This window comes from Hemiscyllium ocellatum, chromosome 21, assembly GCF_020745735.1.
Source record: "Hemiscyllium ocellatum isolate sHemOce1 chromosome 21, sHemOce1.pat.X.cur, whole genome shotgun sequence".
Classification (NCBI taxonomy): domain Eukaryota; kingdom Metazoa; phylum Chordata; class Chondrichthyes; order Orectolobiformes; family Hemiscylliidae; genus Hemiscyllium; species Hemiscyllium ocellatum.
Window position 1 is genome coordinate 39,044,377 of NC_083421.1, and position 15,522 is coordinate 39,059,898.

General features: G+C 40.3%; 1 protein-coding gene across 1 annotated transcript in view; it reads right to left on the minus strand.

Annotated features, from left to right (window-relative positions):
• Positions 1–1,821: 1,821 nt before the first annotated feature.
• Positions 1,822–15,522, minus strand: part of LOC132825829 (multiple epidermal growth factor-like domains protein 9) — a 317,339-nt gene continuing 303,638 nt past the window's right edge. The window contains exons 5-6 of the mRNA XM_060841349.1: positions 9,869–10,132; positions 1,822–6,179 (exon numbers count right to left, since the gene is read on the minus strand). Of these exons, the coding sequence (XP_060697332.1) occupies positions 5,707–6,179; positions 9,869–10,132 (737 nt within the window). The 3' untranslated portion in view covers positions 1,822–5,706. The remainder of the gene's footprint in view (positions 6,180–9,868; positions 10,133–15,522) is intronic.

A 15,522-nucleotide genomic window follows, 5' to 3' on the forward strand; every position in this document is an offset into this window, starting at 1 on the left:
GGAGAGAGGGAAAGTGAGAAAGGGAGGGAGAGAGGGAAAGTGAGAAAGGGAGGGAGAGAGGGAAAGTGAGAAAGGGAGGGAGAGAGGGAAAGTGAGAAAGGGAGGGAGAGAGGGAAAGTGAGAAAGGGAGGGAGAGAGGGAAAGTGTGAGGGATGTATTCCCTGGATCTTTCTTGAAGAGGGAAAAGATAACATCGTGATTGAGGGAGATGATAAGTAGAGAATAAAGGGTGGAGAAACAGATGAATTTGGAGTTGTATAGAACGTTGGTCAGGCCACAATTGGAGTAGTGTGTGTGCGCTTCTGGTCACCTCATTACAGGAAGGATATGATAGAACTAGTGATGGTACAGAGGCTGTTCACCAGGATGTTGCCCAGAGTAGAGAAATGGAGCTAGAAGGAAAAGTTGGATAGGCTTGAATTGTTTTCTTTATAGCAGACAAGACTCAGGGGGACATGACTGAGGTGCATAAGATTATTAGAGGCATGGATAGGGTGAAAAGAGAACAGCTGTTCCCCTTGGTTGAGGAGTTAATTGCGAGAGGATATAGTTTTAGGTTAAGGGGCAGGTAATTCAGAGGGGATTTGAGAAAGTTTTTTCACTCAGAAGGTAGTGGGAATCTGGAATAATCCTTAGGAAGGTGGTGGAGGCTGGAAACCTTACAACCTTTTAAAAAAATTCAGATGAGTTCTTCAATTATCAGAATACTCAAGGGACCAGTGCAGAAAATTGGGCTTAGTGCACTCTTAGCATACTACTGGAGAAGACTCGATAGCTGAGGCCCTTTCTGTGCTGCATGAATCTATGAAGCACCAGCCCATGGTTTCTCTCCCTGGCCCCTGCCTTCACTAATTTAGGTTCCACTGAAAAAGAAGGAACATGATTGCTGATATTTTACATTCCACAGAAATAGCTTGGCTTTGATTTTCTCCACCCCATACCATTGTACACAATGCATTTATTAAACTTCTATAGTGACAATGATTCAATAGTGACTAACAGTAAGAAATAAGACATAACTAAAAGTGGGTAAATTCTAACTTGACTGTGAGGGATTCATATGATATGGCTTCCAATAGTTCAGTTTTCATTTTCAATAAAGATACTGCTTCTTTGCTCTGCCATTTTTGTCACATTGAGAGAATCCTGATAATGATGAACAAAAAAAAACAGAAAAACCGCAACTTTGTTTAAACCTTTTTTATTTGCTGGTCATCTTTCACTACGTTGGTCATTACAAGAAAGAATAAGGAAATACAAAACAATATAAGTGCTGGGAATTAAATTCCTGTAATTGTGTGTCCATCCACAGGATTTTTTTATTAATGATTTGAGTTCTGGGGCAGTGGGGTAGGTGGTTGAGGCATGGGCAGGAAGCATTGTGTATCTATTGCTGTCTTTTCATTTTTTTGTTTACCCCACCTATGACTATGCATCATATTGCAAAGTTGCTCTGTAAGAACAGTTATTGCAGATATATGAGGAGTAAGCAAGTCAACTTAATTCTGCCAATATCAAACACAGATCTACATGTTTTAATATAAGTTCAGTTTTTTGATAATTACCAATGATAGCTTGACTAACATGGTCAGGAGATGCACTCATAGTTCTGAGGCTAGAAATATTGCCTCTGCATCTGACAACACAGGCTTCAGAAAATCTGAAATAAAACCAAAATGCAAGGTTTGTGAAGGTTTGTAGGTCAGGTTGAGGTTTAGGGTGTAGGTTTGCTCGCTGAGCTGTAGGTTTGATATCCAGACGTTTCATTACCTGGCTAGGTAACATCATCAGTGGCCACCACCAAGTGAAGAGAAGGCTACACTTGGAGGTTGCCACTGATGATGTTACCTAGCCAGGTAATGAAACGTCTGGATATCAAACCTACAGCTCAGCGAGCAAACCTACACCCCCCCCATAAACCCAAAAGCCTGGAGATACTCAGCTATTCCCCACATAATGATTTTTATGGAACCTCTCTGTTTAAACTCTCATTGATTAACTTCCATTTCTGAAACATAAAATGACATTAATAAACAGAACAAACCATACATATCTAAATGAAAATGGTAATGCCTAAATAGTTATACACATTTCACGTTGAAAGTGACTCATCTGTTGAACAGTTTTTAGGAAGAATAATTGATTTGAAAAATTCACTCTGTTATTCTCTCTCCACTAAAGCTACCAGACCTGCTGAGTTTCTCCAGAATGTTTTTACTTCAGTATAACTGTCCAGGTGTAATCATTTTCATTTAAATAGCAGTCATAAATGAAGATATCAATGAAATATTGTACTTTATGCATTGTTCTGTACATCAATGTCTTAACAGTCTTCCAAAGCAATTGATCAGATAGCAGTGTAGCCCTTTGATTCCACACGACAAAATGAAAATCAGCAATTATTACACAGATTTTTTTAAAATTACCACTTGATTCACAAAATGATGTATTGTAGAAGTGGATCTAGAATTAACTGGTTTGCAAGTTAGTAGCTGTATTACTCCCACTGCTTCTTACTGGTTGCTATTGCAGAATTGGAGGCAGCATCTCCTCCAGTATCAACCTTGGGAACGTATGTTACCACTAGCTTTCAGTGAAACTTAGCAACATGTTTAATTAGTGTTGAAAAGCCAGCATCATTTTAAAGGTTTTATACTTTTTATACATTTAAATACAAACACTTAACATTCAAAGAAAGAAGTATGTCCTCAGTCAATAAACATCTTTAAACCCACTTTCTTTCTAAATACAAGTATTTACAAATTTTGTTGACTTATTTTATAAACGTGCCTTGTAGTAATCAGTTTGCATGATCTACTGTACAATGAAAGCAATTGCTTAACCTGCTCTAACTGGTTGTACTTCCCTCTATCTGGAACCATTTAAGAGTTTTTTCAAAGAAACTAATCAAATGGCTTCAACAAAAATGGATAATGAACCTGTTTATCACATATCTGTACACCTTCAGGGCTGAAAACTGAACTATTATAAACATAACAGTCCACAAACCATTGAAACTAAGGCATATTGAATGTATTCTAACCCTTGAGCAACTGTTACATGCAGCTTCATATTTATGAACACTGAAGAGAATATATTTTGCCTACATTCCCATGTGTTGAGGATCTGAATAATATCTGTCCAATACTGTTACTTCAGAATATCTTTTACAATATATGCATCTGTTTCTAAGTTGGACTTTTTTGTGTTTAGTGATCAAACTTGATTGGTTAACAAATGTTGCACATGAAAACTTGTTGGGCAACTGCATAGGTATTTACATGAAATCTGAAAGCATCTTCGTTTTCCATTTCCATTGCTTGGAAATCACTGCAAGACTGTGAAGGCCTAGCTTACCATTCATAATTATGGATTAAAGGGAAGGTGTGGGATTCAACTTGAGCCAAAGTTAAAGCAGCAGAGGGTGTAAGCTTGCTGATAAAAAGCTGTACAAATTTGTTCATGAAATTCTTAATTGCCTTATAACTAATAATTACAGGGCAGCACATTTTGGGAGATATGTCAAGGGTTATAGTCTAGAGGTGATTCACTACAATGATATCAGGATGAAAGACCTCACTTACCTGGAGAAACTAGAGAAATGGGTTGTTTTCCACTGAACAAAAAAGTTCAAGGGGAAATTTGGTAAGAATTTCAAATCAGGACGGGCTTGGATAGAATAAGATGAAATAATGGCAGAAGGGTCATTAGACTGGGCTAGGATTGAGAAGAGAGACAAATGGTATAGCTCTCTTCACAAGTACAGTGAGCTGAATGCTAAGCTAACTTTGCTGTATCATTCTATTACAGTGATTACATAGAAACAACATACAGCAAGGCCACAGAAGAATCTGGATATCTGCACAAGATGGAGTCAATGTAATCGGAGCAAGTGAAGGCAGGAGGTGATGTATGTACAGCTTTTGTATAATTTCTTGTCCTGAAGTTTCCAAGCAGAATTTTAGCCTTAATGTGACAAGCACGAAAGGACTTTAACAATATAATAAGAGTAAAGGCAGGAGATGTCCTGTGTGATAGAAGTAAATGGTTTCGCTGATGGATCCATCAAATATGTAAGTGTGTTTAATTGAAGAATTATATGAGTTTAAGTACCAGACAAATGGTTGTGTTGAGGTAAATTCATTTTAAAAATTAAACAAGAAAAGACTTGACTGATATCAAAGAAGACCACGGAAAGTATTAGCTTAAAACATCTACATCACAGGAAAAGATCAAAGAGTACTTCAATTTTAACCTCTTGTCCTTCATTGATACTGAACCTCTGACTAATAATGACACTTAAGTCTAGATCAGAGTTTGTGTTGTCAAATCTCAGGCCTCCCATTCCCAAAGGATCCATGAATGAGATGCAGTAACTACATGCAGTTAAAATGCATGACGTTGGAATGGGAAAGCTCCATTGGCTGAGGCATTTTCTGGGTCTGCTGTAGTGACAAAGTGGACACTGCTGAATCTATACAGGAAGAAAATCAAATTCCTATAAAATGGCAGCCTCTAAGTTAACAAGTGGTCCCTCAGCTTGTTATTGCTTTTCACCATTCATTCTGAAGAACTACAAACTCAAAATAGTATAACTTCAGGTAAGAGAGTCTATCATTTCTTCTTGCTGCAGTTTTTTTGGTGCTAGACTGGCAAACTGATCCAGATTCACTGGCTTGTGACTTTCTTTGCACCCCAACCAGAACTTTACTTTTTGAATTAAGACTGTTAGCAAATCTAGTTACATGGAATTGGATAGAGTGCTGCAGGTTGTTAATGGTCCTCTTCTTATGTCAAATTAAAGAAATCATTAGTGAGATTAGCTTGTGTTCTTAATGTACTTTGCAGAAATTTGCAATTGCACTAAACCATTCTCTGGTCCTATATGTGCTTATAATTCTCAAGTAGAGGGCCCTTTAAGGCTGTAGTTTATCAGTTGGTTCATGACTGTACCATAAGAATTTACAATAAGCAGCCATTTTGATACCATTAGATATGAGCTTGCATATGTCAGATGTGACCAGACGTTAAGAAGTGACTGTTCATTCAGCTTTTTGCAGTAAGTTCAGGAATGGTCATGAGGAGATATTGCTGACAGACAGCGCTACCTTGTGAGATAAGTGACCAGACTACACATGTGACATTGACAGCTGTACCAATGCAATCTCCATTGGAAACATGTTGGCCCTCACTTGATTATTGCCTTTGTCCCTTGGCAACCATTTGTAAATGTCTGCAGCTTAAAAGCTAGAGTCCAAGAGTTTTTCATCTAGTCCTTGATGAATAATTCCGTCATCTTGTATAAAACTAATACCCCAATCTCTCAGCAGCAGAAGTCTTTCTGTCACACTGTGATGCACAATACTGCTATGTTCCTTTTGTGTAGGACAAGTCTATTAAATAATCATCCACCTTCTCCATATCGAAAGAGAACTTAATCCTAAACTTCATTGCATGTTAGATTTGTACAAAAATAGAAACTTCTTTGGGGTGTTTTACACTGGTGAATGGAATAAACAAGATGTAATTTCTATCTGTTTCATAGGCTCTTGACTTGTCTCAAATACCAGTTCAGTTCAAGGAAGCAGACAGCTTTACACCATAGCTATGTTGCATTTGTAATTTGATTGTTTTATAGAGCAATTTGGCTGCTCAGCCCATTTAATTGTCCTTTCTCCGATCCTATGTTTTCAGTTAATTTAGATTTTATATCTTGTATGAGTTCATTGGCGTCGAAAGAGACAGCTGTCCGTTTGGGACCACTTCAGTTACATCATCCTCAAGCAATCCTGAAACATCAGCATTGGGGATGCTGTCATGGTAACTGCTGAAGCTTATGTTGTCCTCCTTCAGTTCTATGGTCCAGAAAGGAGCATTTAGCTTCCGGTTTCGGTACTCTCGATAAATGTAGACACCAGCCACAAAACCCATCAGCAGGACGACCACAGCAATAATAACCACCAGTACCGCGATGTTAAACTGAGTCCATGATATTTCAGGTGTCACTGGCTCAGCCGTGCTCACTGTGCTCTGAGGTGTGCTCAATAAAGGTGACAGGAATGTCTGAATCTTTACACTGAATGTATTGTTTGTGACTGAAGTTGACGGGGAGATTGTTGTGCTGGTACTTGCAGTAGTAATTGTTGGGGTGGAGGCTGTTGTCGGCATCGTGGTTATTTCTGGAGATGGAAGGAAAAGGATTAACACAAGGCAGAAGAATGTATCAATTTTATATCCCATACACTACAAATATTTATTGTATTATAGGACTGAGTATATCCTCTGCAGAAAAGCAACTCCCATTTCTTTGAAACAATTTTGTAGTTCTAATCAAAGCCAAATTCTGTTTTGATGCTTCAGTGACCAGCTGCTGTTTAATTTCTGAGGACTGGAATGCAACCATGTTGTCATCTTCAAATGCTGTAATGCAACTATGGAGGTAAACTCTCCTATTACACTCCAATGACTAGGCTCTGTATTTGCAAAAGAGGTTTCCAAAGAAAGGTAGTGCCAGCAATAGGCCTCAATTCCATTCATAACAGGAAATACTTTCCACACGAATAAATAAACTCCTTTGCTTGTCCCCACCTCTTCCTAATGTACCATATCAAAATGAATTATGGAATTTCATGCTATAAGTACAGAGTAGCATTAACCCTCTCTCCCACCCTTTCAAACCAAAGTCCACACAGTGAGCTGAATAAGGATTCTCTCTCATTTATTTTTAACATGTATATAACTAATTGAGTTTAATGCCTTGAACAGGAACCAATTTTTTCTAAGAGAAATTAAAGTATATCTATCCTTATGCTCATTAAAGCTGTTTGAAACTAACAAATAGGAGCAGCATACATTAGTTGACTAGCAACTGGGAATAGTCAAATGTCTTGAGCTGCTTGTTAACATTATTCCATTGTAATAAAATTGTCCATGTTTCTGTAACAATCCTTGCCAATGTTTGAGTGTACAGTGTTTATAAAATCATGAATTGGCAGGTTGTACAATGGATTGAGTCAGTTAGCTACTTGTTTTGAATAATTAATGTGCATTTCAAAGCACAACACTTCATAAAGAATTGATTGCATTGTTCTCAAAATGTCAAATGCTTGTCACTTCATTCTATAGCTCGGATTATGTGCACATTAAAATACAAAATACCTGAAATCAGTTAGCATAGTTGGATAAAGATACTTTTTAATCAGCCTGTTCATGCATGTTAAAATACACCTCTGGAGCAAGTGAGACTTGAAAACAGGCCTTCTAGGGACACTACTATTCCACAAGAATATCTAGATCTCGTTCTAGATATTTTCCTATTCGACCTGTTCAGAGATGTTAGTTCACATCCCAGATATCTTGGCTTGGTGTAGGGGCACTACCACTGTGCCACAAGAGTCTTTATTTAGGTACATCTATGCCATGTAAGCTGAGTTCAGCAGCTTATTTCACTCACTTATTTATTAAAATGGTGAACGTCCAGCAGGTGGCGCCATTTCAGCACCTTTTCAACTGCAGTAAAATCAGACATTGTTCTGAAAGGTTACACATTGTTGCAAAAGGTTCAATGATGTAAAATAGATTCAAAGGTAATGATCAGTAATTACCAACCCAAATATTTATTTAACAACGTGGAAACTTAGCTTCAGCTTGCTATTTCTTACGTATAGCTCTGACAAGTGGATAATAGATCTGATATTGAATTTTGGTTTGATTGTAATGAACTGTATAACTCATTCGTGTTTGTTTAAGCTATAGGGTGTATCACAATGGAACATTGAAATTAATAACTTGCAAGAAAACATCTAATATCTTTTAGAACTATATGAAACTACTATCATGCTTAACGTAAAATCTAACAGCTATCGAAAGATAACTGGATGTTAAAACGGAAATAAGTTACACACGTTTTTATCAATTTTGGCTCTATTCAGCAATGAGCCTTCAACTATCTCTTTAGAATTCCCACCCTCCAGTCTGTACACCATCTGCCTCCTTGCTGGAAAAGTATCAAAACATTGAACTATGCTTGTGAAAACTGAGAAGTGAGCTGATGCTGGAGACATAACAATGGAGCAGGCATTGTAATCCTTGCAGCCTTTTCCTCCTGTATTGTGCTCCTGAGCAAAGAATGCAGGGATGAATTTTGGGTGGGGGAAAATGATCAAGTTTGATGAAGTGAACTGAATCATTCCTTTCCTTGTCCAGAGTTTCCATAAATATCGGTAATAGCAAACCAGGCGACAATATTTTTTCCACTGGACTGTAGTATTACAAAACAAATGCATTGATTTGACCTGCTCTGTCCTATTAATGGGTAACCTAACTATCCAAGTAATCTACAGATCTGTTGCTTCATTGGTACTTTGTAGATAAAACAGTTTTTTTTAATCCATTGAACAGTGTGCATTAATCCTGAGGCTTGTGACAAAAGACCCAGATGGAACATAAGGGAAAGATTTTTTTTAAACAGAAGTAGGGTTTTTTTTGTTGGAATGCACTATCCGAAAGCTAATTTAATAATACATTGAGAAAGGGAATTGAATAAATATTTGAAGGGAATATTTTGTAGTGCTACAGGCAAAAGGAAAGTGAGTGGGACTAATGAATACCTTTTCCAAAGGGCCCACACTGACATGGTGATTCTATGCTGCATCATTTCTTTTTAAGTTTTTCAGTGTAATCTCAGTTTTATTTTAGCACGGCGAGAGGGAAGGATTGGGTTAGCAGAACATCTGGAGTAAGTTGAAAGATATTAAGCTAAAATGTGGCATTTGATTGTTAAATGTCCTTAATCTGACTAGATCTAGTTGCAGGATTCTGTAATAGAGTGGTGCTGGAAAAAGCACAGCGGTTCAGGCAGCATCCAAGGAGCAGGAAAATCGACGTTTCGGGCAAAAGCCCTTCATCAGGAATACAAGCAGAGTGCCTGAAGAGTGGAGAGATAAATGAGAGGAGGGTTTTTACCTAGATCTAGTTGCAGCCAGACAACAAGCTTGACTTCCTGATGAAGGGCTTTTGCCTGAAACGTCGATTTTCCTGCTCCTCGGATGCTGCCTGAACTGCTGTGCTTTTCCAGCACCACTCTACTCCAGCAGGGTTGTCAGTATGGCTCAGCAGTCTCCTTGTTGTCTCTAGTACTGCTGGTCTAATCAAAACTACTGTATAATGCAAAATAAAATGCAACTCCTAAAACATTTTAAGATTTTTAAAATATGGTCTGAATCAATATCCAGCCATAGTGGCTCTGAGAATAATAGTCTTTCAGATACTTTTGTAGAATGACTTGCTGATGTCAAGTATTTTTAATAATTCAAGGGGACAACATAGCAGTCTGAGACCTAACTCTGCAAATGAATGGCAGGAAATGTATTTAAAGTGATGCTCGTTAGCTCCTTGTGGAGGATTTGTTTACTTATTGACCAATGCATAGAAATCTTTACAGAATAAGTTTCCGCACAGACTCCAAGGATCACATTCTGAATCAGCAAGTATGAGGTATCCTGTCAAACAATCACTGAATAAAAGGCTAGGATTCATTGGAGACAATGTGAGTTCAGACAATTATTAAACATGTGAATGGCCTATGGTGACACAGCACAATGAATACAAATGCCTGGTACCATGATTAACATGGCAACCCCACGATAGTAGCATCAACGGAGCTGTGCTATTGTAGGAATTCTTAATCCCCTTCTCCCAAATGGACTGAAAATAAGCAAATATCTACCCAGCTGTTTTGCTATGCACACAACATTGACAGACAATGGGGTCAAGGAACTCATCTGGACTGCACCTGAACCTCTAAGCACGCATCTGTTGATATGCTCTTACTCTCAAGTATTATTCAGTTATTAAACTGGGTGCTCACCTATTTGGCAGCTTCCTGCCACAGGATCTCCTGTGTATCCTTCCGCACATTTCTCGCAGTGAAAGCCTGTTGTATTTAATGTGCAGCTGAGGCACCGCCCGGACTCAGAGTCACAGATTGGTTGTTTGCTCTGTAAATCTATGTTGTTGTTGCATTCACACTTCACACAGATGCTGTCTGAATTGTAGTAACCGTCAGCACACTCCTCACAGTTGGAGCCAAAATAGCCAGGCTTGCACTGGTCACAGATTGCCTCACCTGATACTGTGTGGGGAACACACAAAAAAAAACAAGATTTACTAACAAGGCACAGTACTTGAAATCACACTTAAGGTAGCTACAAACTCCACAGATCTTACTTTCAGAAATCACTTTCAAGTAATATAACATGTATGTATAACTGACTACCACAATCAAGTTCTACAAAACAAAAACACAATGATACTTGTCTCGTTGTCAAACAGTTACACTGACACTACTGTGATAGTCTTTGATGATTAACATTTCATTAAAAAGGCGAGCAACACTGGCTATGTAGCTCTTCCCTGTGTTGAACTGTTTGTCTAGTTTCCAGGCTTGAGTCCTGGAATGTAAGACCCATAACCTGCTGAATGGCACAAACTGACACAGTTACAGTACTGGAAAAATAGACTGCTACACACTGGGTATCAAGAAACTCAAGTTGTGCAGTTATTTTAATCAATAGATTGTGACATGCCATGTCAGAACTCCATGGCAAATGAGACTTGAACCTAGACCTCCTGAGCCCAGAGGTAGTGACACAACATCTGTGCGTAAGTGACCTCCATGGGTCTCAGTTTGTTTAATATTAGAATTCACTGACATCAATTCAACAGATTGCTGTATAGCCATAGTCACTGAACGACTCTGACCCGTTCTAATGCAAACAGATTGGTAAAAATCTGATTCCACGTGTTTGCTGGATGTCTGAGCTGCCATTGGCTGATGACGGAATGAAGTTTAATGTTGGAAGTGGCAAAATCTCCACCGAGATCACAATATCTTTGTGGGTGACTTTCATTGAACTTGTCCCTCAAATCTCAGCAAAGTGGTTCTTTTACAGTTTGTTATGTAATGTGTTCATCTCATTCTATTGGACATCAGATGCCTCTTCATTTCTATATAGGTATTCTTTATCAAAAATGTTTAATTCTAGATGTTTCTGCAATTGGATAGATCCAACACACGACTGGAAAAATAATAAAGTAAAACAAAGAACTGCGAATGCTTGAGATCTGAAACAATGACAGAAATTCTTGGAGAAACTCAGCAGGTCTGTAGACAAAGTAGCGTTAATGTTTTGAGTCCATTGACTCATCTTCAGAATTGGAAATGCAGTTTGTTGTAGATATGTAACTTCAAAAGATGCATCATGAATAAGTATTAAATTGGTTGTCATTCTGTGAATTTAGGTGAACTAATACATTAACGGCAACAGCTAAAAGCAATGTTGAATCACTACTCTCCCCAACAAAAACAGTCAAAATCCACGTAACAATTTATGCTCTTCTTCAGTATTCACTGTCCAAGGACTGACGGTTACACATGGGCTTCAAAACATATGGCCTGAATTTTCCCATATTTTTGGCTGGATTATTTTCAGCGTGTTTCACAGAACCATCCTGGTTCATGGCAGCTTTTCTCACACAACCTTCTGCTGCTCACTTCATTCATTGTGTTCAGGCTTCACTGTGCTTTCTCAGCTGATTGTGTAGCAGCAGAGGTGCAAGTGCTCGTTGCTGCTGGGACCTTGAGCTATTCACATTGCCCGTGTCACATTTAAACCATGGCCTCACGCCACTTCAACAAGCCAGGAACTGGTCTCTATGCTCTGCTCTCCTTAAGGTGCCTCAGAAAGGGCACTGGCCAAAGCTGGAAGAAAGGGACCTGAGCGGCTGGTGGGTAGGGTGCTGGACAGGTGAGCTCTCCTTCACTCTGTTTCACTGACAAAACAAAAGCCAGCCAGCCTGCCTGGACCCAGACAGCCCTTTTGCACATCAAGAGAAATGCACAGCAGAACTGCAAGAAGATTAATAGCCTTCCATATTCCGTAAGAGTAAGTGTCACCAACTTCTTCCTGCTGCGAGTTTTGAGAAGATTTGTAGCTCAGGTTGAGGTTCTGGAAGGTAGGCTGCTCGTTGAGCTGGGAGGTACATTTCCAGACGTTTTGTCACCCTAACAGGTAACATCTTCAGTGGGCCTCAGCGAAGCAGTGTGCATGATTCCTGCTTTCTATTTATATGTTTGGGTTTCTTTGGGTTGGAGATGTTATTTCCTGTGGTGATGTCATTTCCTGTTCTTTTTCTCAGGGGGTGGTACATGGAGTCTAACTTGATGTGCTTGTTGATAGAGTTCCGGTTGGAATGCCATGCTTCTAAGAATTCTCGTGCGTTTCTCTGTTTGGTTTGTCCTAAGGTAGATGTGTTGTCCCAGTTGAAGTGGTGTCCTTCCTTATCTGTATGTAAGGATACTAGTGAGATAGAGTCATGTTGTTTTGTGGCTAGTTGGTGTTCATGTATTCTGGTCGCCACCAAATAGCCACAAAACGACATGACCCTTTCTCACTAGTATCCTTACATACAGATAAGGGAGGACACCACTTTGACTGGGACAACACATACATCTTAGGTCAAGCCAAACAGACATTCCTATAATTCCTAGAAGTATGGCATTACAACCGGAACTCTATCAACAAACACGGTGGGCGGCACGGTGGCACAGTGGTTAGCACTGCTGCCTCACAGCGCCTGTAGACCCGGGTTCAATTCCCGACTCAGGCGACTGACTGTGTGGAGTTTGCACGTTCTCCCCGTGTCTGCGTGAGTTTCCTCCGGGTGCTCCGGTTTCCTCCCACAGTCCAAAGATGTGCGGGTCAGGTGAATTGGCCAAGCTAAAATTGCCCGTAGTGTTAGGTAAGGGGTAAATGTAGGGGTATGGGTGGGTTGCGCTTCGGCGGGTCGGTGTGGACTTGTTGGGCCGAAGGGCCTGTTTCCACACTGTAAGTCTAATCTAAAAAAAAAACACATCGAGTTAGACTCCATCTACCACCCCCTGAGAAAAAGAACAGGAAATTATATCCCCACAGGAAATGACATCATCACAGGAAATAACATCACCAACTCAAAGAAACCCAAACATATAAATAGAAAGCAGGAATCATGTACACTGCTTTGCCTGAGGTCCACTGAAGAAGTAAGGTGATGAAACGTCTGGAAATGAACCCCCCAGCTCAGTAAGCAACCCTTCTTCCTGCTGCCTCACATTCATCCCAACTCACCTCCCACCAAGTCTAATAGTCTACAACTCTCACCATTGCACCTTCACTCAATATCTCCTCCAGCTTACCTCATCGGCCACACCTCCACCCACAACCCCAACCCCGACCTCTCCTGCCCTCGGCATTTCCTACTCTGTCACTATCTCTGCTATCCACTTTCATCTCCCTCAATACCCCCTTGTGTCTCATTGCAGAATGAAAGTATTTCAGAAGCAGATAGAGAGGACCAGGAAGGGTGTGGTTGACATTCACAATCTCATCCCTTGTAATCAGTTCCTCGGGATGGGTACAAAAGATGGTGACTGCTGTTATGTGAATGCTGAGACCTGTATGTTGAGGTAATGCAGTAAGGTTCATGGTGCTGTGTTTTGCTGCTCTCCCATTACCAGCATTGTGAATGTATTCATAGTATGCTTAAGCTTCTACCACGACTGTACAACTCATGGTGTCTCTTCTTGTAAGATCAGTAACACCCACACCCATCAGAGGATGTCCCAGCAAAGCTGCCTCTTGCACTTTCCACCAGCTCAGAGGTTTTCTTCACTAAGTACTTATCCACATTCCACTCATGATCCCAATATGGTGAGCTTATCATTGGCATCTTTCCTTGCTGGCTGAGGGAGAAATACCCTAGGTTGCAGGACTGGGAGGACTACTCAGCCCCAGGCATGAGAGAACCCCTGATGTTAGCCTTTAATAACTTCATGCAAATGCGCAGACACAGTCTTGAGAGCAGCAGGCAGGTTTGTCAGAAATACTCAATAAACTGGATTAAAGAATGGAGGAGTCCAGCAACATTAATTATACTGTGTTTGTTCTGGCAAGCTGTCTCAATGGACAGGTGGGTGGGCATCTCAAAAAGCCAAGATCAGCAGAGAGCTCAGTGACTGCCATAGGTTCAGACAGACGTACACTCCATCACATAGGCCACTGGTGGTCAGCTTCAGCAACAGGGATGGGAACCGCTGATCTCACTCAAAGTGGATATTCCAGTTAAGAGGACAGGGTGACGCCAACAGACACCCAGACAAAAGAGGTACCACCCACAGGCCTTCCCCTCCCCCCTCCTTTAGAAATCTCCTCTTAGGACAAGGCAGGGACACCTGGTGTTTTCTTGACTCTACTCATTTGAGAAATACAGCCAAGCAGAGTGAGCTTACATTCAGGCATGACACAATGAGCATGCTGGGTCCTTCGACCAGAAATATCCCCAGGGTTGTCCATCTAAGTTGTTGAGCCTGACAATGGGAGGGCAGGATAACAAAAATGCTCTGAGGCATGTAGATAGCACAGATGACACATCACTGTAAATACAATTTCACATAACATTTGTAAATATTTATACAGGCCTCAGACTGATGTACCAATAATCATTGGACTGGTTGGGTTTGACCTGGAGAACTGATTACGGCCCAGTCCCTGGCTGAGATTGACACAGATCTCTTGAATCTGATCACACCAGCTGACCATGGCCAACTCCCTGGCTGAGATTTGATGATGCCCCTATACCGAGTATGGTAGCATTCCCTGATTGACCATAGTCCTTGTTCACTCCATAAAGGACTATTTTCTTGGACTTTCAGATGGTTATTTAATTGTAGCAAGCACAATGTTTTTTGCCATGTAAGCTGCTGCGATATGCTTTGGGTATGTCCTTGATGTAGCATAATGCTATAAAGCAATGTCTGCCCCCTTGACTGTTCAGCGTTGGCAGCCATGATAAGCTGCCTGGCTTTCTACCTATGCTAAAAAGCAAGTCAAGGCAGAGATGCTGTGAGTCTGTAGGTTCTCAATGAAGTGGCAAAGACCTAAAAGACAAAGAACAGCAATGATACTGTCAGTGTCCATTGTAAACAAGCACCAAGAAACAGAGCTAACAGCTATGACACAATTGTGTGGCCCTGCACACAGAGCAGCCCGAGGGGAGCACTTCAATGTAAGGTGTCAGTGAGCATCAAGCTGCAGTGGTGGATTCCTGAAGTGCATTGTGGGCCACAATGATGTGGTAAGGCTGGGGTTTTGCTGATGCCAACATCCAAGACTGAAGGATGGAGGTGGCTCCTACCCATGGTGAAAGCAATAAAACGTTGATGAATGGAGTTTAAAATGGAGGACTGGAGAAGTAAGCAGCTGCCAGGGAATCAACCTGAAGTCAAGTTCGGAAGTGGCGCCATCTGCTTTCTCACCAGTGCATAGAAGAAATACAAAATGCGGATGAATGAGATGAGATTAGCCAATAATGAGGTGCAAATACTTATAAATAAAGTGCTCATCTTGTCTAACTTTTTAAGTCTTTAAAGGAAATTCAGTTAATTTTTCTCTATGTTGAGAATCATATTTTTCCATTCTCACTAGA